This window comes from Diorhabda carinulata, chromosome 12 (genome assembly GCF_026250575.1).
Source record: "Diorhabda carinulata isolate Delta chromosome 12, icDioCari1.1, whole genome shotgun sequence".
Lineage (NCBI taxonomy): Eukaryota > Metazoa > Arthropoda > Insecta > Coleoptera > Chrysomelidae > Diorhabda > Diorhabda carinulata.
Window position 1 is genome coordinate 6,116,338 of NC_079471.1, and position 25,170 is coordinate 6,141,507.

Sequence of the window (25,170 nt, forward strand, 5' to 3'; positions counted from 1 at the left end):
TCCGCAATAGCTGATAAGTTCTTTATCTAATCCAGGGTCATGGCACAGATCATGGTTTGTTGTGGGTCATAGTTTCTGAACAGCCCAGGAAATTAGGTTATTATGTTGAATATTTTGAAAATATCGTAAAGTGAATTTATTAATGTATTTAATTGATACTATAAAATAATAATATTTTATTCGAATTTTGCCGTCTCAAGTTTTAGTTATGGTTCATTTGGTACTACATAATGCACTGCTCTCCCCCATATTTCTATTGTTAATCGCTATCACTTTATCAGTTCCACTTTTTCGCACGATCTAAGCCATATATATTGTTTATGATCATTAGATTGTGACAGAGAGAATTTATTCTTTGTCATTTTATTTTACTTTCCTAGAAACTAGGTTAGGGAGAAATGTCACGAAAGTAAATAGAGTAGGAATTTATAATATTATTTAGTATTCAGTGCTCTAAGTGATAATTTCTATCTAAAATAATAAAAGACGAATATAATACTAATAAACTCCAGACAGAGTTCATAAATAGCAAAAATGGAAGGTGGTTCGAATATTCAAGAAATCGAGGACCCCCCTAGAGGATTTATTAACTTTTTTATTCACCCTTCAAGAGCAGGAAACAGATTTGTAGTTTTATTTTTTTTGTGTTTTCTCAGTTTCGGTAAGTACTTAATATTAGGTATCACATTTTAACAATAACATGTTGACAAATTTATGACATAATAGGTAATTTGATATTTTGGGCAGTTTTATTTAATTAGAAGAAGTATTTTTGCGTAAAATATATTAAAAAACATAGATACTAATTTATCTTTTGATTTTTGTATATATTTATAATAATATTTATATTTATGTATCCCTTTGTTACAGATAAACTTTGATCTTTATTTGTGTAATATGGGTCAAAACTTATGATTCAATATATATTTTGTTAGAAAAATTAATGTCTTCTTTGTCATTTTATTATTATCTTTGATAAGACTTAATTGAATTGTTGATTGTATTTAAATATTTAGTATCTTGATACATTTTTTTACTATTATGAAACATTTCATTGTTGTCTACATACAATAAATGTTTGAATAAATATATACTTGTATATATTTATATATTAGACACAAAATGTCTAAAATATATGTACTTCTAAAGAAATGTAATCTTGAATAATAAAATATTTTTTGATACTAAAAATAATGAATGGTCATATGATTATGATGAATTCATTAATTTCTGAGAATTATTCACAGATCCAGCTATAGAATTCGAGAAAATGTTTGATTAATAATGCAATAGCTACTATCAATTGTAAAAATATATTTGATACTGTTTATCATAAACAAAAAATTTAAAAAGATAACTTTTAGCTACTTTTAATTTAAAATGTCATGTACTAGATAAAAAATATTAAATTTGACTAATAAATAGTGAATTTCTTATTGTTTGATAACAATATTCAGATAAATATCTTTAGAATATGTAGAGATAATTGTGGCATTACTATCTCACCTTATCATATATTTAGTTATTATAACAATATATTTCAAGAACTATCAATAGAGTTTTTTCTTAGATTGGAAAATGTTCAAATATTTAAAATGAATAAACAGCATTTACTTTTAATTTTTATAGTAGTACATAAAATTGTAAATAACGTCATATAAAACACATCAGTCAAGAAGAGGAAGATAGAAAGACAAAATTATTGATTGTAACACACTGTATCGTTCTTCTAGACAAACGCTGCACATCATCTTAACCATAGAGTTAATATTAAATTTATGACCTCATCGCACTATTTCGTTCATGAAATATTGGTGGGGAAAGTTTCCTTGAAACATGACAGTATTTGAAACAATGGGAAATAAGCGAGCAGAAACACAGTTTCACTTCTTACTGCTAGCTTTATAAAAGATAATAAAAAGATCTGAATATGAGATCTAAATATACCACAACACAAAGATTCATCTACAGCTATCAGTATATATAAAATTATTGAATGAAATTGAGAATATTTGCGTTGAAAATATAAGATATACTTAAACATAATTGAAAGTATGATAAAGGCCGAAATTGTTAGGAAACACGTGTATCTATATACAAAATTAGGATATTACCACAAATCACATTTAATTAATATTCTAAGCACAAAAAGTCCTATTTTATTTGAATTTTGACGTCCCAGACTTAAGTGATTTTATTTGGACTGCTCTTTTCCAATTTAAACAATTGGAGAAACAATGCTTGATTTACAGTTTAGATTCTTGCGGCTAGTCTTTCAAGAAGGCCGCATAAAAGTCTTGCAAAATCGTAGTTCTTGGCGATAAAACTGTCAAATATTAATTTCCTTCTACCTCTGGTTACTACTATTGGTTAATAAGTATTTGTCTTGAGTCTTTGTACAAGTTATACAGGTGACTTTGAATTGTCTCCATTTCAACTGTTGAGCAGCCTTCTGACACTGTCGTCTCAACAAAACATCTGAAGACGTGGCGTGTAGATTTTGTTGCACAGAGGACAAAACGTCTATCCACATTCTCTTAAAGAATGAAACACTAAGGAACTCCAGAGTACTACACCTGGAAGCGCTTGAACGCTTGAAATAGAAGACGAAGATCTCTGGCAATTAAGGCCATCCCACATTCTAGACTTTTTAAAAGGAGTGGGATGAATGGATCAGATATAAACTCTGGATTCTTTAATATTGCATCGAGAAAGGGGGACACAATAGATCCTTTGGGTCACATTGTATACGAGATCCCAAATCTAGTTTATAAATTATACCACATAAAAGTGTGCCTTTATTTGATTTTTTTTCAAATCAATGATATTTAAATTATGCATACCTTCAAATTACTTGGAATATAATTGTTTTATCTTAATTGTTAGAATCTTTATTGAATTTTCATTACACGAAGGAACAACTATTTAAATTATTAATGATATATACATGGAATATTCATAAAACAAGATCATCTATACTGTTCAAACTATTTTAATGATTTTCCAATGTCTATAGATCATTTTAAAAAATCTATTCTTTTTAAATTTTCAAAATAATAATAATAATATCCATGTTATAAAAAATATGTATGATATTCTATTTACTTCGAAAAATTGAAATCTCATTTCAGGTTCCTACTTCTGTTATGACAATCCTGCAGCATTACAAAGCCAATTGAAAACTAATTTAAATATTAGTGAAGTACAGTTTACTGCATTATACTCGGTGTATTCTTGGCCTAATGTAGTTTTGAATATAGTTGGAGGATTTTTAATGGACAGGTAATAAAATCATGTATAGTTAGTCTCCTCTGGAGGTATATCGACCGTCAATTTATATTGAGTCCTGTCATCTGCACATAACGAGTGATTTTTTTGCTGGTATCTTTTTGGCAACACTGTTTTTGACAGATCACGCGTGAATCATGTCTTGTGTCATTGTCAAACTTGTTCAGTTTGGACTATAATTTAATCATGAATCCACTTACGAACGAACAACGCTTGCAAATTATTGAATTTTACTATCAAAATTCAAGCACGGTTACGAAAGTGCATCGCGCACTTCTTCCAATTTATGGGCAGTTTGGTCGGCCTACTGAGGGAACTATACGGAAGCTTGTGACTAAATTTTGAACCCAGTTTACACTATTGGACATTAAACCACTAACACATAAACGTACAGTGAGGACCGAAGAAAAAATTGCGGCTGTATGTACTGATGACCGTGAAATGTCGATTTGCAACAATTGGACTTCTGTTACTCCACTACGTGGAAAATTTTGCGAAAGGATTTGGGTGTAAAACCTTACAAGATACGGCTGATGCAAGAATTGAAGCCACATGATCTCCTACAACGTCTAACATTTGGTGAATGGGGGCTGGCAAAGTTGGAGGAAGTTACACTTTTTTATCGAAAAATTGTGTTCAGCGACGAAGCTTATTTCTGGTTGAATGCATCCCGAAAAAGTCACTGTGGTGTGGATTATGGGCCGGTGGCATTATCGGGCCTCTTTAAAACCAACGATGACCGGAACGTTACTGTGAATGGCGAGCGCTACTGTGAGCTGATTGACGATTTTTTTTTTACCAAAATGGAAGAATTGGACATGCCCGAGATGTGGTTTCAACAAGACGGTGCCACATGCCACACGACACGGGAAACAATGGCCAAATTGAAAGCCGCCTTCATTGGAAATATTTTGGTAATAAAATTATTGTTTTATATGAACTTGTCTTTTATTTATAGACTATATGAGGTTAAAACAAAAACGGCCCTCGTATTTTACTAAATAACATATTTTTATAGACTAATTTTTTAGGGTTTTTGGTATAAGGTTGGGTACTAATATTTACATGGGTCTTACTCTTGTTGGTCAATTAATTTTTGCTACTGCAGTATATATAAATCAGTACTGGTTGATGCTTATAGGCCGTTTTGTATTTGGGTAAGTTCCTTTATAGCTCCTCAATTTTCCATCTACACCTGCTGAACATTAATCACGAAAACAATATCTATATATTTTTCAAGTATTGGAGCCGAATCTCTAACGGTTGGTCAAAATAACTATGCTGTTCTGTGGTTCAAAGGAAAAGAACTAAATATGGTGTTTGGATTGCAGCTTAGTTTTGCCAGAATCGGTAGCACAGTAAACTTTTTGGTTATGGAAAGCTTGTATTCAGCTGTATCGAACCTATCTTCTGATGGAGCACATGTTTTAGGACTTGTACTTTACATAGGTAATATTTGTGAAACACATATACATTATAACTGTTTTTTGAACTAGATATAACCCAGGAGCTAGGACATGAAATGAAAGTATTTTTTATTAGTATTATGGAAAAGAGTGTTTGAAAAAGTTTCTGTATTTGTTCAAGGCTTCGTTTATTTTATGAAATCAACATCTATAAAAGTAAATGTGTATTAAAACTCTCTAATTAATCAAAATTAATACCAGTACTCATTAAAACAATTCAGAATAATCTTGGGTTATGATTATTAGCAATTTTGTATGTTGTTTAGTTACCATATTATATTTGATAGTGTGGTTCACTGTCGTAACAGTTCTATGGTGCATTGATGATGCTACTAAGTCCTCTTTTTAAAACTACCCAATCACTGATCCTACTAATACAACACTAAAACTGTTTACCATAACTGAAAATGTTTATGTATTTGATGATAAAGAAGAAATTGCTTAATAGAACTTCCACTTTTTATTAAATCTTTTGTTTTACAGTAAACTCCCGGTTAACTGAGCCTCCGGGTCAACCGAGACTGTCACTCAAAAATAACAAACACAAAAATAAAGGTCTTAATAGCGAGACATTTACGGGGAGCCGCGATGGTTATTTATTTATAAAGTAACAAGCGCGGTCGAGCCGTAGACGCCTCTACTGGCTGTTCATAGTTTGAGCCGTCATGTCGTGGGAGGGGGAAGATGACACATTCTAAATTCAGTTGACTCTAAACTTGCGCTGATCTCTGTTAGTGTTGGTCCTGAGTGAACTAGTTGAACTAGCCAATGAGTTACCCGTTGAAGATCAAATCAGAAAACATTCGTGATTGATGCAATCAAAATGTTCAGATGGAGATTACCGACAAGGAAATCATCGATATGGTAACCTGTGCTAAAGTCAGTGAAGAAGATGACAGTATGGACGAGATAACTACCAAAATATCATACACCGACGGGCTGAAGGCGATCGACGCTGCTCTTGCTATCATAGAGCAACAAGAAGAGTGTACGCCATACGACATCCTGTCTCTACAGCGTTCAAATACTTTTTTAAGAAATATTCTATGTTTCCATTTGCTTACAAGTCTGTAATTGTGATTATTATATGCTTTTACTTCTAGTTTTGTACCCTTTCACGGGGTTTTACGTCTTTTTTACCATCACTGAACTAACCTAACCGTAGGTATCAGAGTTTTCGCGTTTACGAGGCGGTCACCGGTCCCGGATAATCGGGAGTCTACTGTAATTCCATAAATTTACTATTGAATTTCATTAAAAAGGTCTAAAAGATTATTTCATACTTATTGTAACTATAATGTATTAGGATTTGTTCCTTTTTAGCCGCTGGTACATGCGTCTTCTCAATGATTTGCTCATTATGTGTATCCTTTCTCGATAAGCGAGCAGAGAGAATTCTGCATAGGAATAATAATGCTTCTGGAGAGGTCGTTAAATTGTCTGATGTGAGATACTTCAAACTTACATTTTGGTTGATCTGCATCATATGCGTAACTTTTTATTGTTCTATTTTTCCTTTCATCGCTATAGCTAAGTAAGTATATTCCATTTTTATTTTTGCCGTGCATTTTATTTCATTGCTAAAACTAGATAATGCAAAAGTAACAGCCTCAAAAACCACAGTAAAATCTAGAAATGATTCAGAGAGTCCAGCTCGAAACTTCTTCAATGACATGTAATATCAGTTTTGATTCCCCTCTCTCCTTGATTGACGCTAAACATATTTTAAATTATTTTTTTTTTATTAATCTATGGAGACTCGTGTACTTTTTAGATTGAAATACTTGGACACATGTCATCTGGGATTTCTGGTATTGCTAGGAGACATTCACGGGATTGGTTGAGTCCTGACTACAGTACGAAGAGCTGATCTGTGCTTTTGCAGCTTTATACAAGAAGCCAAATAAATTCCACATGTCTTACAACATCTATTATCAATAGTTTTTTAAAATAATTTTTCTTCAATATCTGTAATATTTTGACGTGAGATTTTCGATTTTACCCCCTTGGTTGAAATGAGATTTGGTGATATTCCATTGAACCACTCCTCCCACATAATTAATGTATGCCCCCATAGAGGAAACCAATTGTTTGATATTAAATACATCACCTTCTATATGTTTTCACTTTTGGGAAAATTTGTTCTCTGTACAATATCCATTCTATTTATCATAATTCTAATTTCAAATTAATCTGGTGTAATGTGACATTTATTATTCAAAAAATCTATAAGTGAACATTGACAATATATGGGTGATTCCGTTCTAACTGTGATATTCAATGTCCTGTATTGTTTTTTTGTACTAGTCATTAATTAATAATCAATTAATAAAAATTTTGTGTTAATTGAATAATTCTTAAGATATTTAAACATTATTTTTATACAATATAACTTGCCACTTAAAGAAAACTTATACTACATCACTTGAATGTCAGTACCGTGTCATGTCCATTCCTAGAATTTACCGATAAATTATTAATTTTTTTTGTCGTAACAAATGATTTAAACTAATTACCTTATAAATTCTAATGTTTATGATCAAACTGAGGAAAATTGATGCACTTGTTGTTTAATATCTTAAGTTACCATGTCAGTACCGTGTCATGTCCATTCCTAGAATTTACCGATAAATTATTAATTTTTTTTGTCGTAACAAATGATTTAAACTAATTACCTTATAAATTCTAATGTTTATGATCAAACTGAGGAAAATTGATGCACTTGTTGTTTAATATCTTAAGTTACCATGTCAGTACCGTGGATAAATGAGTCAGTACCGTGGAACTCAAAATCCGACATTTGTGTCTTGCTCGTGATACTTTGAAGTTGTAGTAAATTCCTCTTAGAGTTTTATTTTTACAGTAAAATAGATGAATAATATGCATAAAAAAGTTAGAAAAGTTAAATTTTAAAATCTTGAAATTTTGAATACAAAAAATCACAGTTAGAACGGAATCACCCATATAAATTGCATAAATATTAAATATTAAAAACCATCGACCGGTTAGTCTTTTAAACCACCTCTATAAACTATACACACCTATCTTAACAAAGATACTAGAGAGGAAATTTGAACTTTATCAGCTAAGAGAACAGGCAGGGTGTCGTTCAGGATATGGAACTTTAAAAATATTAATTGAAAAATCTATAGAATATAACAGACCCCTAGTCCTTATCTTTGTCGACTACCATAAAGCGTTTGATGCCGTTGAGCTGCCAGCTATTTTGAAATCATTAGAAGAATGTCGAGGGGATCACAGATATTCAAGTATTATATCAAATATTTATAATAACGCGACAACAACGGTCAATCTACACTATCCCACTGAAAAAATTAAGATAGAAAGAGGCGTTAGGCAAGGTGATACTATGTGGCCGAAACTATTTATTACTGTTATGAAACATGCTTTTGAAACACTACAGTGGGAACATAAGGGTATCAGCATAGATGAGGAAAGGCTACATCACCTAAGGTTTGCAGATGACATTGTCCTCATAACTGATGAATTAGGCGAAGCAAAAAATATGATACAAGATTTGCAAATCGGAACAAGGAAAGTTGGTCTAAAAAGAAATTTCAATAAAACCAAGATGATGGCAAATTTCGTTCCTAGCCGGCCACTAAATGTGGACAACAAAGATATTCAGATGGTGGAGAGTCATATATATCTGGGACATGAGATAAAAATTACTAGAGACAACCAAACAACAGAACAGTGTCGAAGAACGACACTAGGGTGGGCTTTGTTTGGTAAATTGCGAGATGTGCCAATCGGCCTTAAGAACCTTTAACCAATGCGTCCTCCCAGTCCTGACTTATGGCGCGGAGACCCTGATTTTAACTAGAAGGTCAATACTTAAATTGCAAATTACACAGTTAAAGATAAAGTTAAAGATATCATAGACCATAGACAAAAATGGCGGTGGACAAGACATGTTGCAAGGATACAAGATAACCGATGGACAAAAAGATTTCTAGATTGGAAACCGAGAACAGACAGACGAAATCCAGGAAGACCCCCTACGAGATGGACTGACGATATTAAAAGAATACGAACAAAATGGGTAGCAACCGCTCAGAGCAGAGAAAACTGGAAGCATTTGGAGGAGCCCTATGTCCAGCAGTGGACGAGATAAGGCTGAACGATGATGATGATGATGAATGCTTCTAAATGTTCTTGATTTTAGGTCTCTTCTGTTTTAAAATTAGTTTTTTGAGAGATTGATAAAAAATTGAATGAAGTTAAGTTGAAACTTATTGAAAATTATCAAAAAAAACTAATTTTAAAACAGAAGAGACCTAAAATCAAGAACATTTAGAAGCATATACATATAGATATATCAAAAGATCTAAGAAATGAGAAATTGAAGAAAAGTATTAAATATTTAGAACCTCCCGACATATCTTTTAATATGGGAGTCAATTAAAATAACAAGATTTTTAAAAGTGTTCCTTAAATAGATCACCCTATAACGACGCTATCTGAAAGAATTTTAACTAATATAAGTTTTGTCAACCATTCCCTACACCTAAAACAAATCGTGATTAAGATCTTTTTTTTTGTAAGGATTGATGATTTATTGTATGGTTTTGATTTTGGTTTTTTTGACTTCTTTTTATTTTACCTTTTCAGGTGTCTAATGACCCTCTTGTACCCATTTTGTCCAATGTCTTTTACCATTCAAAAGTTTCTCCTTTTTGTCTCCAGTTTCTCTGTTGCTTTCTTGGCCTTTACCTTCCCCATTCTTTGAATGCGATCAAACTAATTCAGCTATTTCATGTTTATTTTTTCTATTATTAATCCTCGACTTTTTATATTTGTAACGTCTTCGTTCTTTATCTTGTCTCTTTTGCAGGTATTTTTATTATATCTTGATTGATCAATTTACCTTTGTGTATGTTATAGTTGGTACATCTATCATATCATATATTTATTTTTATTGAGTGCTAGTAAACTTTTCTACTTATATTTTAGTTTTTTTTTATTATATCAGTCGCCCTGGTCTTTTGTTTATTATCAAGACTTTCATTTGATTTTTGTGGGCTTACATTTTTTTCTCTTTTTGATAACCAAGATGTGAACTTTTGGATTATATCATACAGTCCTCATCATCTGTGTATAACCAGGCTCTCCTCACTTACAGGTTCCTATATCTAATTGGACTTGAGTGTTGATATAGTCTATTTTTTTTTTGACTATTTTTTCCATAGCAAACAGTACAGGGTTTAATCTGTCCCCTTAATTTATTATTTTTTCCCTTATTCATTAAAAAAAAAATCTGGTTCATTGTTAGAAGAATGGTAGTTATACTCCATGGTACGTGTCAACCAGACTCTCCATGAAGACCTAAGAATCCCCTTTGTAGAGGACGTAATCCCTTACTCCATCACCTCTCTGAACCCCTAACTGATTGAAGACTCAAAAGAAACTGACCAGCTGATCTAACTAATGAATAAAGAGGTCTTATCACTGGAAAAGACCTTATCACGCAAAGAGGAACCCACAGGCCCCTGAGCTAGCTTATAGAACTGTTATAGTTTTGTTTGCTAATAATAAATTCCTATGTTCGTTCTGTAATTTTATTCTTGTCCTAATTATCTTATTTGTGATCCCTATAGCATATTTTAACCCTCTAAGTATAATAGTTATATAAATATGAAATATGAGAACACATTTAACTACCAAAACATATTTCTATGCTATTATTTTGATGATTTTTTATCGATAACATTGTTATTTAATCTCATCGACATTTTTTTATTGTAGAGACTTTCTCATGAAAAACTTTGGTTTGTCGTCTGAACAGGCTAACACGGCTTGTAGTACTGTTTACGTCATATCTGGAATAGGATCTCCAATTTTAGGATTTCTTATTGATAAAATTGGAATGAATATTTTTTGGATTCTATTTGGTATATTTGGAACGGTTATATCCCATTTGTTGTTGGGATTTAGTCATCTTAATGTCTACATACCGATAGTAAGTATACTAATCGTATAAAATCCATGCAAACATTTTTTAAAATTGTGATAAATAGATATTGTTTCTACTAAATATCCATAGCATTCCCATTCCCAAACTTAAATACATTTCCTGTCAAGCAAATTAGTTGCATGGATGTTGGGGTATAGTATACACTGCGACTGAAAGGATCTATTGTGGCATGGCTTTAATTGTCAGAGATCTTCTTCTATTTCAAGCATTCCCAGGTGTAGAGCTCTGGAGTTCCTTAGTGTTTCACACTTCGAGAGAATGTGGATAGACGTTTCGTCCTCTGTGCACCAAAATATGTACACCACATCTTCAGGTGTTTGTTGAGGCGACAGTGTCCCAATAGGCTAGTATTCGTAGATTGTTACATTCAGCAGATATTCTCTGGCTATAGTTTTCCAGAAGGAAAACAAACCAGTTTATCTTTGGTATACATATTACTGCCATTTTTCATTACAAAAACTGAAATTGACAAATCATTTAAGCGAAAATTATTAATAAACTATTTGTGTGCTTTTAGGGTATTATGGGAATATCTTACTCAATCCTAGCTAGCAGTTTATGGCCGTTAGTAGCACTGGTAGTACCTGAATATCAATTAGGTACAGCATATGGAGTGTAAGTATTCATTGAAAGACTGAATATGTATAAAAAAACTTGGCAAGAATAATAGTAACTTTAGACTAGGTTCCCTGTCGTGCACTCACTAGGAAAGGAGCAAAAACCATTTTTATTGGTACAGAACTATTCTGTAATATAGTCAAATGTTTTAATAAGAAAAAGAAATATTCCAGTGATGATTTCAGGGCAGAACCACTTCAAAAATTCTTGCAAAGTATTTAAATATAAGTAAAACTAAACTATATCTACTACGGTCAGTGAGGAAGAGGGAAAAACGTCAGTTCATTCTTGTCCCACATACTTAGGGCAAGAGATCTGCAGGAGTGAGTATCTAACGTTCTTAAAACTAGTACAGACACTAATATTCTGGTAGTGGAAGGCGAGTTGTAACAAAAACAGCTCTGATCAGGAGCACATTAAACCTCAAGGTAGCATTGCAATGTAACCCTTAATTTACTTCTTTTATTTTCTATTCCTGATTTTCTCTTAGCTTTTCTAATACTTCTGTATACCATAATTTCTTTGCTCTGTTCTTTTTCTTGTTTCTAAGCTTCAGTTATCTTATTATTTAGAATCTTATTTTTTTAGAACTGTTCCCCCAAATTCATTCTGTACTTCATTATTTTTTGTTCTTTATAATCATGTAAATTTTTCTTTCGGTCCCCCTAATATCCCGAGTATTTTTTTCCCATACATCCAATTTCTTTGCTTTAATTATTATCAACGTTTCATTTCCTTGGCTTTCTGTTTGGTCATATTGTTTCATGCAGAAGGAGCTTTGTTTTTATTTGTACATACTATATATTATACCAATAATATGATGAACAAACTTCCTTCCAAACTGGCTGTCAAGTTGCTTCTTATTGAATTGGAAAGTATATGTTACCCTAAATCTACATCATATAACTTCCATTCCCACCTTTTTCTTAGGTCTTCCAATACTTCAGTACACCATCCCTTCTTTGATACTCCCCCAAAGAAGATGTGTACAGAAGTACAGAGCTGTGTTGAGGATGACTGCTGAAACTTTTAAGTCATTTTTAGATATAGTACTTTCTAGAATATCAAAACAAGATACTGTTATGATTTTTTGGCCATAGTATTTTCATTTTTTGTTTGACTTCGCTTAGTCTAAATCTTTTTTTTATTCCACAATTAATGCCCCAACAGCTTTCTCAATAATTTATTTTTATATAGTAGAATTCACATACTCCATAAGCATTTATTGTTTAGGTATAAACCTAAAAACTTCACTCTTCAGTCCACTTCATTTTTAGTTTTCAGCTGAACAAATTGAAAACTCAACAAAACAATGAACCACAGAACAAACTTTTGACCTAACCAGAAACTGAACAGAGAACAGACGTTTCACTGAGGCAAATTGTGGTGGAGTAGGTAGCTACTGGGCCGAGCAGCTCGCTTCCCAACTAAACCACTCGACTCGCCCTGCAACTAATCGGTTTTACTGACTCGCCCTGCAACTGATCGGTTTTACTGACTCGCCAGTCTGCCTACGTCAACTGAGTGAAAACTCGCATACTGACTCACTTACTCTACTCGATCTGGTAGAAGTCTGATGACCAGAAACGACATCAAACTGGTAGTCGGTCTTCTGCCATGGGACTGCCACGTCAAACATCACCTTAAGACGACAGGCATGTCAGACGACGACAACTGTACATTCTACCATGTCACTAAAAGGCTTAACACTTTGGAAAGTGGGACACAAAAATTTCCCAAAAATAGTCTCATTTGAAAGGAGTCTCTATATTTTGGAAGGATAACAAGGAGACGTAGAGTGTTGTACATAATATCTTTTAGGTATAGTAACTCCTCAAATAATCTACAATCTTCTCAGAATTTTTATTCCCCTATAAAATTTCTCTTATTCTGCTTCATTGATTATACATATTTCACTTTCACCTCGGTTTTCTGTTAGTCATATTATTGTTTAATACCGAAGTAGCTTTGTCTTTATTTGTTCATACTATATATTATTCTAAAATTATAATGAACAAAATTCCTTTTAAACCAAAAGTGTATAGCAAATTGCTTCTTGTTGAATAGAAAAGTTTTTAAAACAAATCTTCAAGCATATGATAATATTAATATTCTTTGCAGAGCTGGGTCCATTCAAAACTTGGGATTAGCTTTGTTTAGCATATTCTGTGGCTTAATAATCGAAAAATTTGGTTATGTGGCAGTAGAAATATTTTTCATCTGTAGTTTATTACGTAAGAATATTCTATATATTTCTAAATCTAAAAATATCTATCAAAATGTTATTGTCAATTGACTCAACTAGTTTGATTTGATTTATGTAAAATAATTCATATTTTCAGTTGCCGCTGTTTCTGCAGTCGTATTACTATTCTTAGACCTTATGCAACATGGAAATCTGAACCTTACGCCTGGCGGAAGAAAAAGATATGAAATGTAAGTATCATGATTCCTAAAATGCAATAGCTTCAGTATAATAATTATTACTTTTCAATTTCAAACAGAATCTAATTTTTCAGACATTTAAACTTGTCTTGTATGTTTCAAATAGATATCAGCCGAGGTTGAAATTGCAGTATCTTGTTCTTTCGAGGTACAACCATTTCTTCTATCAGGTTTTCACAAATCTTAAAGTTTAGAAGATCCAATAATGGATTACTTGTAAATTTTTTTTTCATTTCCACATTATCCTAGATTGATTTCTCTCCGCCCCACTGGCTTCATGGAAATAGCTGAAAAACTATGACCTACTAAAGTGTTCGATAGTTTCTGTAAAAGTTTCCTCTTAATTTTATTTTCACCCTAAATGTGTGGATATCTAATGATCGATCAGTTGTAATTCAATTTTAAAAAAATAACGCAATTAAGAAATCTATCAATGTTAAGCTTTGCTATAATTTTCCTTTAGAAAAAAAGAATAAAAACTTGTAAATAGGTCTTTAACCTTGCATTACGGTCACACAACAGTGGTAATTGAATGAGGATACAATTTCGAATAAAATCAAAAATTTTAAACTTTGGATAAAATTTAATCAAATTTGAAAGGAGCACTACAAACTTAAAACAATGAACTAATATTCCAATAATGATAATCACAAAAAATCTTAACTCTAACATTAGTATAAAGGGGATTATGAATTGTTCTCAAAAAGTTACAACTATTATTTTTAACAGCAATGTACTAGGTTGCATTTGTTAAGTTTTATATCAATAGAGGGCGTATCGCTCGTTATGACAACCATGCAGAGAAAAAGTTTTCCTATATCAGGACCATTCCTGAAATTAACTATATCCTACATAGATTTGTCCCTATTTCTCTCAAAAACAAACCAACGAGTTTGTTTGTTAGAAGTTCTAAAATATAGTGTATAAATATATAAAACAATTAAATGAAATTCTATGTTCTAGACTTCAACGACAAAAAGAGCAAAAACAAGAAGAAAATGTTTCGGAAAAAACATCATAAAATGCTAATTTGGGAAATTTTCAATAAAACAGTAAATATAATTGACTCATGCAATCAAAGTTTTTGATTTGAATAAGTTACTTTGTAAACAACTAGTGGATTGAAATATTTTTTACATCTTTAAACTGTATAAAATCTGTCTGGGTAACACTCTATTTGTTTTCCTTTTAAAAAATCAATTCGCAATATTATATGCTAAACTATAATTATTTAGTTATTTTTATTACAAATGTGGGTTTATTTTATGAAATATTCTCATACTGCAAATCAAACACATCCAAAAATAAACTTACTGATACTGGAAAATAGATGTAGAATAACCTTAAAGTTTATTGGGTCCCCTGTCAGAGCTGTTTTCGACACCTGCACCTACCTACCTACGTTTTTCAGACTTACAGTTCCAATAAGCTCCAGTATCTGTACTGGCTTCAAAGAGGTTAGATCTTAGCTCATACATGTTTTGTCACAATAGATTAGGAGCTGCATTGCAACCTTAAATTTTATTGGGCCCCGGTCAAAGCTGTTTTCGACACCTACAGCTCGTTTTTCAGTCTCACAGTTCCAATAAACTCCAGTATCTTTACTGGCTTCAAAGAGGTTAGATCTTAGCTCATACATGTTTTGTTACTCATAAATTTTTTAAGATTCAAATACTTCTTGAATTTAGCGGAACCAAAGAAATTTTTTAGAATGGAAAAGTTTCTCTTTCAATTTTCTTCTTGTTTCATAACTCTTTTAGGAGCATTTTTTTAAGCCGCAGAAAGGCTCGAATCCAATAGAAGGCATTTAGGATCTTTTCTTGCGGAGTGTATGGACATTTTGTTTTTTATTGATCCCATACAACAGAGACTATAGTTGTCACCTATGTTTGGTATTTCTATGTTACGTTTTGATACCTGCTTGTCTATCAGAACGAGTTTCTGATACTCCATTAATTCTACACGTATTCTAATAGAAGTGTTTCTGTAAATGAGTTAAGAGACACAGACAGGAATGATTATGAATATTTGGTACCAGCAACAGTTTCTGTTTTTTACCATGTGTCTACCATCTAATGGTTTTTATTTTGAAAGTTTAGGTGGCGCATTCCTATTCCCCAGACTAAAGACACTAAGCGCGCTTTGATAGCTGTTTGTTTATAAAAATGAGATTCTGATACTTCGTCATCTCCAAGCATCTTACAATTTCTGTCAATATCTATAAGACAAAAGACACTCAGTAGTCTAACGATGATGAGTATTTGGTACCAGTACCAACTTTTGTTTGCTAAATACTTAGCACCATAGTAAAATTCTATTCGATGCTTATTTTCCTTCCCTAGTGAGAAAATTCCCAGTTCCATGAATTCTGATACTCTCATTGCCTTTACCCCATGAAAATACCATATGCTGGAATTGGTTATTGGTAAGAAAATGATGAAACATTCAGAAAGTTTACTATGTATATTGAGCTATCCATTTAAAAATGAAAATTTATTTTCCAGTACTACTCCTATGTATGTATAATTAATAATTGTGAATTTTGATATGTTACGAGTACCACTAATATATTAAATAAGGTCGAGAGTATGATATATATTTTTTTAATTTAAATATGCTAAAGTGAAAGTAACCGAAATTGGAAAACAAACTTTTAGATAATAAAAATCCTAGGCGATAGACTAAAAAATGAAAAAATGTCTTAAAAGATTATCAAAATCATTTTTTAATTTGTGACCTTTACTAAAATGATGGAAAATCAACCAATAAGTAAAATTCACAAAAGAACAAATATCACCCTTATAATGATCTGATCCAGAAACGAAAATAAATATAAGTAATAATAATGTTTTGGAAAAAAATTAGATTTAATGACAAGCTGCCATATATATGTTAATTGTTTGTTACAAAATTGAATATAATTTTGGTAGGCCAAGCGCCAGAGCAAAGAAAGTAGGTTCATAATGATAAGTTCTAGAGAACGGATTTTTTTTCGGAATACGTTCAGGGGTGACCCCTGAAACAAGTTTTATTAAATATCTCGCGAACCGCTCTTCGTACGAAAAAAATAGTGGATACCATTTTTATAGATAGTAATTTTTGCCATAGTTTTTATTTGAAACTTTTTTTTGTATAACGCATAAGTTTTTAATTAGAGGGCTCCAAACTTGTTACAATATGGTTTGTGATGAATATATAGTTAACGGTGGTAACTGAATTTGTAGATCATGAAATTTCCTATAAATTTTATTATATCTCACAAGATTGTAGAAAATAGACTTAAAAATGTAAGAATGTTTATAAAAGTCAATTTACTATTTGTGACCTTTGTTGAGTAATGAGAAATCAATTAATAAGGAAAATTTACAAAATAATAAATAGCGCCCTTATACAAATGATTTAGTCCAGAATAAGAAACATTTTTTATTAAAGATATAGTTTTGGGTACAACATTGATAAAAAATTATTATTATAGAATTTATAAATAAAAATTTAGAATGTATTAATTTAATGACAAGATGTTATACGATACGTGAATTTTTGGGTACAAAATTTAATACAATGGTTTAATAAACATTTTCTTTTTCAATGATAAACTACACCATTTTAGAAAATAACCTCAAAAAGTCGTTGTAGTCTAATCAAAAACCTTGCCATTTGCCTTATTTTCGAGATAGCTTTTGAGACGTTTGTTTATGTTTTAATTATATAAAATTATTTTAGTTCGTAAAGCATGATTTCAAGATATGTGTAGTTATTTTTGAATTTAGAGGCAGAAAGACGGGAAGAAAATATCTATAGTATTCATTAACATTTATGAAGACACCATAAATCTGTAATGAAAGTTTTAGAACAAACAAATACATATTTCGGTTTCAAAATCTGTCCTGTTTTGATTATTCAACTATTTTCATCTTTTACACGTGAAAATTTCTGCTAGTTTTTTGTTTTTGTAATTGAAAACTATAGAAACTAAGTTATTCTTTGACATTGGTTTACCATATTTTAAAACACAATAAAAAACAATTTTCGCAAATTAATTTTAATAATACCGAAATAACTTTAGAACATGCTTCATTTACCTACTAAATAGTCCTTTGTTTACGGTATAAAGATAAAAATAATATATGCTTAGGTTCAATAATTATTCTTCGAAATTCTACTCACCTTTCTACTTAATATTATTTTGATAGGACACTAATCACCCAAGGGTGAAAGAAAACACCAAATGAAATAGTTTTTATTTGCACTGTGAACAATAAAAGTGTGAATAATACATACAATAACATATAAACGAAACATAATTTTCATCCCTGCATCTCAATTTACAATTTTGGAACTGTGATTTTTTAATTAATATACTCACTTTTTTATTCTTTCTTCAAATTTCAGAAACCTGAAAAACTCCAAAATTTAATTCTAAAATTATTTTGATGAGCGTTTCCAACAGATTGCTCATATATTTATAGGCTAAATTCATTTTTGACCAAAGTATAAAACTCTTATTTTGCACAAAATTTGTTAAAATTATTACAAACAATAAATTGTGACTTCTACATTAAAAATTTCTCAAAAATGCTAATCGGTATGATATTGTTCATTATTTTTAATCTTCGTATTACAACAAAACTAAATATTAAAATATTTTTCTATGGGAAAATATTTGAACTCCTATTTTTTATACAAAAGTAGTATGAAACTTTTTTACATATAGTGATAATTATATTATGTACTTACATTTACTTTTTTGTACTTACCAATCGTTTACCATTCCAACAACTTATTACACTAGTACATTTATAGTATCTGTTGTAAAAGATAATTTCAAATACCACTTGTTGCTCTTATTTCTATTCAAATTGATTACTGCATTGTATGATAATTTTTTAATCTATAAGAACTTGTCACATGAACTTCTTGAATGCTTATTTGATGAAATCAAGATAACATATTGATAAGAATATGTATGAAACTCGTGAAAACTTACGATTTACAAGTATGATTAGTTCTAAAGAACTGAATATATGCAGGGTTCGGTATTCCTTATCAAACAAGGAATGCAGAATTTTTTTTTAAATATTTTGCATTCCGCACATGATAATACAGAGTGTTTAGAAGCCTTGAAAACCGGGGATTCGATGGGAATTGCCTAATAAACCGGGAATTTTCATTAATTTTGAGTGAGACAATCAGGCATAGTAAATGTATATGTGTTGGTATAGCTCAAAAACATTCCGACTGATCTCGAAAACCGCATCGAAACATGTTGAACCTCCATCGTAACTGCTCTCTTGCGGGCTTACGTATCTATGGTTGCCTAACTTGAGAGTATGTTACAATTTTTCCTTCCATTACTTGTAGCTCTGAGTTCTTTCCGGAATTCTGTTCACAGTACGATGGCTAGAAAATATACCTGTTTCTCAAAACATTCAGTTACTATAACCACACTTGAAAAAATTCATTTCTTCTCTACAAAACAGGAATCATAAGACAATTTTTAGTAGACACCTTGTATTAATGTTTTTTTCGATATTTTTAACCTCCAAATTTTTCAGATACTTTGTGAGTAATGTGAAATTCAATTTGAAAGTGAGCGTATTTGTGAGCAATCACTTTGATGCAAATGTGACGAATAGTATACAATATTGGAAAAATGCTAAATATTCAATCAACTACCAATATACCAGTGTATACTTGAAAAGAACGCTAAATTGTAATAAACTTAACTGTTCCATTGGTTACCAATTCTACTTCATCAGAGTATAATTTGAATATGCGAATCAGGATTTTTTTGGCTTGTTTTTATTAGCCCTTTATTTGAGCCAAAAAATAAGAAAATACAGATGCTTACTTAATATATTATGTGTAATTATTCAAATAGGCCAGTTCTTACACAATCCACTATTAGATTATTTAAAAATTTGAATAATGTTGGAAACAAACAATAGAAATAAATGTTTGTGTTACTGCTGAAACCAGATTCTTGTTCAAGCAAATACGCTATTGAATAAGAAAACTTGTCAACTACTTAGAATATTTCAAAATGAAATATTGCTTCAAAGTACAAACAATAAAAGTAGATGTGAAAATTATTAGGGTCATCACTTCTGCATGTGGTGTACAAAGTTTTGGCTAGAGTTGTGAGAAACAGGATGAATAAATACCAAGAAAAAAATAAGGGCACAATACCAAGGATTTTTCAAGAAAGGAAGAGGAACAATGGATTAAGACGATAATGAATAAAAGCTATGAGCAAAATCTAGGCCTTCATGTTATGTTTATACATTTTAAGCAGACTTATGACACAATAGATAAAAATAAAATGTATATTGATTTAATTTAATTCACCAGGAATTCCAAAAAAAAATTGTGCAGCTTGTCAAGATAACATTACAGAACTCTTATAGTAATGAGATCCAATGTGGACATGAAAAAATTGTACAAGATACAAAAAACACAATAGGAGTATACGGATTCTTGTTTCTGATTGATCTGATTTTAATAAAAATATATTTTTTTTTCAGATTGTACAATCACACAGAGATCTTAATAAATGCTGATGCATTGGATACATCATCTAGTGAAGTAATAGGATCTAACTCGGATTTCCATATACGCAATAGGTATTTATCAAGAATCGGTGCCCCTGTAAGTTAAGAAACTTGAAATAAAAAATGTATCTGGTTTGAAATTTTTATTAACCAAGTAGAATTGAATAATGAAAAGTGCGATTAATAAGTAGTAAATCGAAAATACTGCACACCTTTTGGTTTTAACAATTAAGGAAAATACTTGACAACGAACAAATCAATTTTTTTTTAAATCAGTTTCAATGTGAATTTTGTTTTATTTGTTATTAAACGCTGTTCTTGGTGGAATGATTTGTCTTGATCAGGAAAATAACTAGTAATTTGTTGAAGCGCCTAACAAACATTGAAAAATAATTAAGCAAACTGTTGTCCTGAATTTTAGAATTAGAAGTAGATGATCCTCACTAATAATAATTATTTTGATTTACTAATCGTGGTATTGGTATTTGTTTATAACAAATTTTTTATCGTGTAGTAGTACATGTTCGTTGTTTTGGAAACGGCTACCTCGGAAAAATAATGTTGGGGCTTATTTAACACCAAAAACAACAAATAATTGCAAATGGAAACGATTTAGTTCTAATAACCAAAAGATAGAAGGAATTGAAAAGTACATTCTGTAAATTGGAAGAGTATGCAAAAAATTACAGACCAAGAAAAAACAAAGTATGTGGTTTAAAGACAGACTGTGGCTTGTAGAAGGTTATACATAAAAATTAAATTAGGAGAGAGAATTTTGGATAGAAAAAATACCTAAACTAGAATACCAGGGAGCAACACTGACAAATAAAAATTAAGAATCGACTGAAAAAAATAAGAAAAAGTGAGTAAAGCTATGTGATCATTAGGTAAATTAATATCACAAGGGTTATTTATAGCAAAAATTAGAATATATCGAACTATAATACGACCACCAGTAAATGTTTTGGGGTTTTAAAAAAGACAGAAGAAACAAAACTGTCCATGTGGACAAGGAATGTGTTGAGGAAAATTTTTGGAGGAATGTAAATTTCAAAAAGAAAAACTAATCAAGAACTAAAGGATCTGTATAAAAACTCATCAGTAACAAGATACATAAAAGCTCAAAGAATAAAATGGCTGAGGTATACTAAAAAGATGACAGACAACTCACATAGTAGAGTATTTAGTGATATGTATTGGGAAAAAGGAGATCCAATATCGATAGTGCTGTTTAATTCAGTGCTGGAAAAAATTGTACAAGATAGCAAGATAGAAAAAACAACAAGTAATTGCATATGAAAACGATTTAGTCCTAATAACCAAAAAAAAAGAAGGAAATGGAAAGTACATTCTGTAAATTAGAAGAGTATACAAAAAATTACAGACTAAGAATAAACCAAGAAAAAAAATTATGTGGTTTTAAGAAGAATAAAAAAAAATTTTCTTTAGTATGTTGGAGTGGTTTGGGAAAGTGTAACTGTAAGCAAAGAAGTTTATAAATAATGAGAAAGTTAACTGTAGAGTTTATAGATGTTCTCTAAATGTTAACGAAATGGAAAATATACATCATAATTTTATGTACTACTGCATGAATTTACAAACTATGTACTAGATAGCTAGATAGATTTCCTAACACAAGTATTATTTTATCATTAACACAAATTCGTATGAGTATATTTTGTTTTTGAAAAGATCTGTTCGAACATATTTTTAAAATGTTATTTTTGTTTTAGCTTCCCTCAACATACGTCATAGATAAACAGGGAGTAAGCTAATAAATGGGAAGTATACATTTTCATCGCTCATCAAAATACTAGAAACTAATAGAACAATTAAATATTTATTGTCTATAGGTAGATGTAAGATTTATAATAAGTGTGATATAAAAGAATATAAAGCTCGGAATAAGAAATAGTGAAAAGTTATAATCTCAAAGTATCCCTTTTGAAAGATAATCTCACAGCTGGAATTATATTTATTTTGTTTATATAGTTGATTTAGAATTAGGGTAAAGGTTTTTTTATACGGTATCTGGAAAACAATATATTGAATCATAGAGCTAAATTAATTTTGTTATGGAGGTATTTTAATTATTACATTTTCTTTATTGAATTTAATTTAAATAGAAGAATCATTGTTTATTAAATTCACTTTTCCACATTTTTGTTATATCATATAATTATTTGGTTTCAATTTGTAAAAAGTTATTCCGATTCGTACTTTTGTGATAGTTTCGCAAAGATATTTTCAATTTATTAACTATAGAATAATTTTAAAAGTCATTTTTATAGAAATATACAACCCTTCGTTCTAATTAATTACTTTTACATCAAAAGGAAAATAAACAAATCTAATTTATTTTAATCATCGACAAAATGTTGCTAACGTACTAAAAATATTTTTTACCCCAAAATTTCAGCATAATTTTCAATTTCGAATGATGTTGCGGGTTGAGGACTCAAAATAAAACTGTCCAAGAGTTTTTTAAATTGCCAACGTTTCGATTTTCTAACTCCTATCATCAAATAAAAGCATTTGTAAAGATCAATTAAATGATCGAAACGTTGGCATTTTAAAAAACTCTTGGACAGTTTTATTTTGAGTTCTCAACCAGCAACGTCATTCGGATTTACATAGGAAGGACAATAATGTAAACAATGATCATTTTTAATACTTCAATCAAGTTTTTTGTCCTGGGGACGTTCCATATTGTAGAAAAGCGGAATAACCCAGTTGTTGTTGGCATACTGACTAACCTCGCTCTAGATGCAAAAAAATTACCTTTATGATTTGGGGGGTGTTGATTACGAATATGAAAATTATTTTTTAAATTACGGTATCATTAGATTAGAGTAGATAAGCTAGTGTGTAAGGTCATGAATTTACCTCAATAACACTTTGACCTATTGATCTATTGTGTACCCCGCACTGTTTACCGGTCAGGTAACAACGATTTTGCAAAAATCTTAAATGTAAATACTGTAGTATTTGTTTATGGATTTCCTCGCACTCATCAAGGTGTTAGGCTTTGATTCCTTACTGAAACGACAAAAGCTATCGAGAGTTAACCCGATTTTCTTGAGACGGTTCCTGTGAACATACCAGTAACTCAAATAAAGTTAAAAAACGGCTAAATAATGTGAGAATGATAAAAATTCACACAATATCAAGAAGTCCCAACTTCAAACTATCTGTCCGTAAACTAGACTATCTCTTTTTGAGATATTTACGCTAAACGTAAAGAAATTGTAACGAATGTCACGCTATTGTTCTGGTCCGTATAACACATAGTTGCTGAGAGTTTCTTTTTCTGTTATTAAAAAACAGTACCAACACGATATGTGTTGAGTAATATCGTCAATCAGAAAAGATTAACCGTTGAGATTTTACATATAAAAATAAATGAAATCCTAAGAAGGTATGTTTAGATTTAATGTCTTCTGTATTTGCATTTTTTGTCTACCACTACCACTGGCACGACGGTCCTTATAGAGCTACGGCATTGTCCACCACATTCCTCCAGTCATTACGGTCCAATGCTCGGCGTCTCTACCACCTCACACCTAGCTCCCGAAGATTCTCTTCGACATCATCCAGCCACCCGGCTTCTGCCGGTACGCTTTGCGCATTCCCCGCTCCTCAGGCATATGTTCCAAGTGGCCTAGCCATCTGAGTCTGGCCCTCTTGACTTCTGTCACCTGCCTGGGGTCTTCATAGAGTCGGTAGAGCTCGATGTATGTACGTTTTTCTGCCTTCTATCAAGAAAGTATCTGATGTAATTTGCGTTTCCTTTGCGCTTGGTAAGAAGTTGTTGGTAACTGGATAAGGCATCCATATCACTCCGTCATATATTTGAACTCATGTCAAAATTTGAGTAATTTTTAATAAATTAGTCCCTAATTTTTGTGTTCTTCCAGGTCATCTAACCCCTCGAGCTTATCATTACAAAAACTTGCTTCTGTTTCTTGCACAATTACTTCGAAGTTTTTAACATTTACCTCATCTAAACCAATTTGTTTTGCTAATTCGATTAATTTTCGCATTATTTCATTCATTTGGATAGTTTCCACTATCACCTTGATTACCTGGATCTGGTCAAATGTTCTTCCTTACCCCTTCCAAAAAATTTTCTTACCTCATTCCAAAAACTCATACCCACCACAATAACGTCGAAAAAGGTTAGAAACAATTAAAAATAAGTACTGGGGGAAAGAAGAAACACAAATTACTAGCTTTGGATATCGAGAAGTCTGACGCTGAAATTTCGGGGAATCCCACAATTGAAATTATTTTAAAGTATTTATTCATAATTTTTGAGAATAATTAGTTCACTTTATTACATTTTTAGATACGTTATCAACAATAAACGTGATGTTTTAATTGATGTGATATTTTGTATGGTAGTAATAAAGATTATTATATATTTTTGTAATTTTAATTTTCTTTGTACATTTGTATTACAATTTGTAAAACAGTGTCAGCCTTACCTTAATGAATGTTCATTGGTATATTTTATTTTGCAAATTGGTAGTAGAAAATTTCTTTTTCCTAACAAAACATACATATATTAAAATGCTTCTTTTTCTTATGTTATATATTGTCTCGAACGATAGAGGAAAGCCGAAAGGTATAAAAATTGAAAGTTTGTTGTGATTTATGTTCAAATACATACTAGTGTCTGCAAGATAATTTAAACGTTAAATTTAAGTACCGGATAATGTATAAGTGCAGTGTGGTTTAAAAAAAACTTGACTTAAAGCTGATTCATTTTATAAAAAATCATGTTGAAAACTGTAGAATCAAG

The 25,170-nt window shown here is 31.0% G+C and overlaps 1 protein-coding gene across 3 annotated transcripts; it reads left to right on the forward strand.

Annotated features, from left to right (window-relative positions):
* The first annotated feature begins 204 nt into the window (after nt 1–204).
* LOC130899910 (major facilitator superfamily domain-containing protein 1-like) lies at nt 205–24,789 on the forward strand. Of its 3 annotated transcripts, none has more exons than XM_057810090.1 (11): nt 205–661; nt 3,132–3,282; nt 4,320–4,445; nt 4,529–4,737; nt 6,078–6,288; nt 10,524–10,737; nt 11,270–11,367; nt 13,492–13,604; nt 13,713–13,806; nt 20,340–20,438; nt 22,100–24,789. In XM_057810090.1, exons 1-11 carry the CDS (start codon nt 535–537, stop codon nt 22,119–22,121), a joined length of 1,464 nt encoding a protein of 487 aa, XP_057666073.1. In that variant the 5' UTR covers nt 205–534; the 3' UTR covers nt 22,122–24,789. The 3 variants fall into 3 exon arrangements, with proteins under 3 accessions (XP_057666073.1, XP_057666075.1, XP_057666072.1); XM_057810089.1 differs by having other exon boundaries at nt 313–661; nt 20,340–20,463; XM_057810092.1 differs by lacking the exons at nt 20,340–20,438; nt 22,100–24,789 and adding an exon at nt 14,779–15,042 and having other exon boundaries at nt 291–661.
* Nucleotides 24,790–25,170: the final 381 nt, after the last annotated feature.

What these genes read in the sequence shown, in the direction of transcription:
- LOC130899910 (XM_057810089.1), top strand. Translation starts at nt 535, where the DNA reads ATGGAAGGTGGTTCGAATATTCAAGAAATCGAGGACCCCCCTAGAGGA. An exon ending in GGAAGAAAAAGATATGAAAT is followed by an intron (nt 13,807 to 20,339) that starts GTAAGTATCATG and finishes TTTTTTTTTCAG; the next exon opens with ATTGTACAATCACACAGAGA. An exon ending in TATCAAGAATCGGTGCCCCT is followed by an intron (nt 20,464 to 22,099) that starts GTAAGTTAAGAA and finishes TTTTTGTTTTAG; the next exon opens with CTTCCCTCAACATACGTCAT.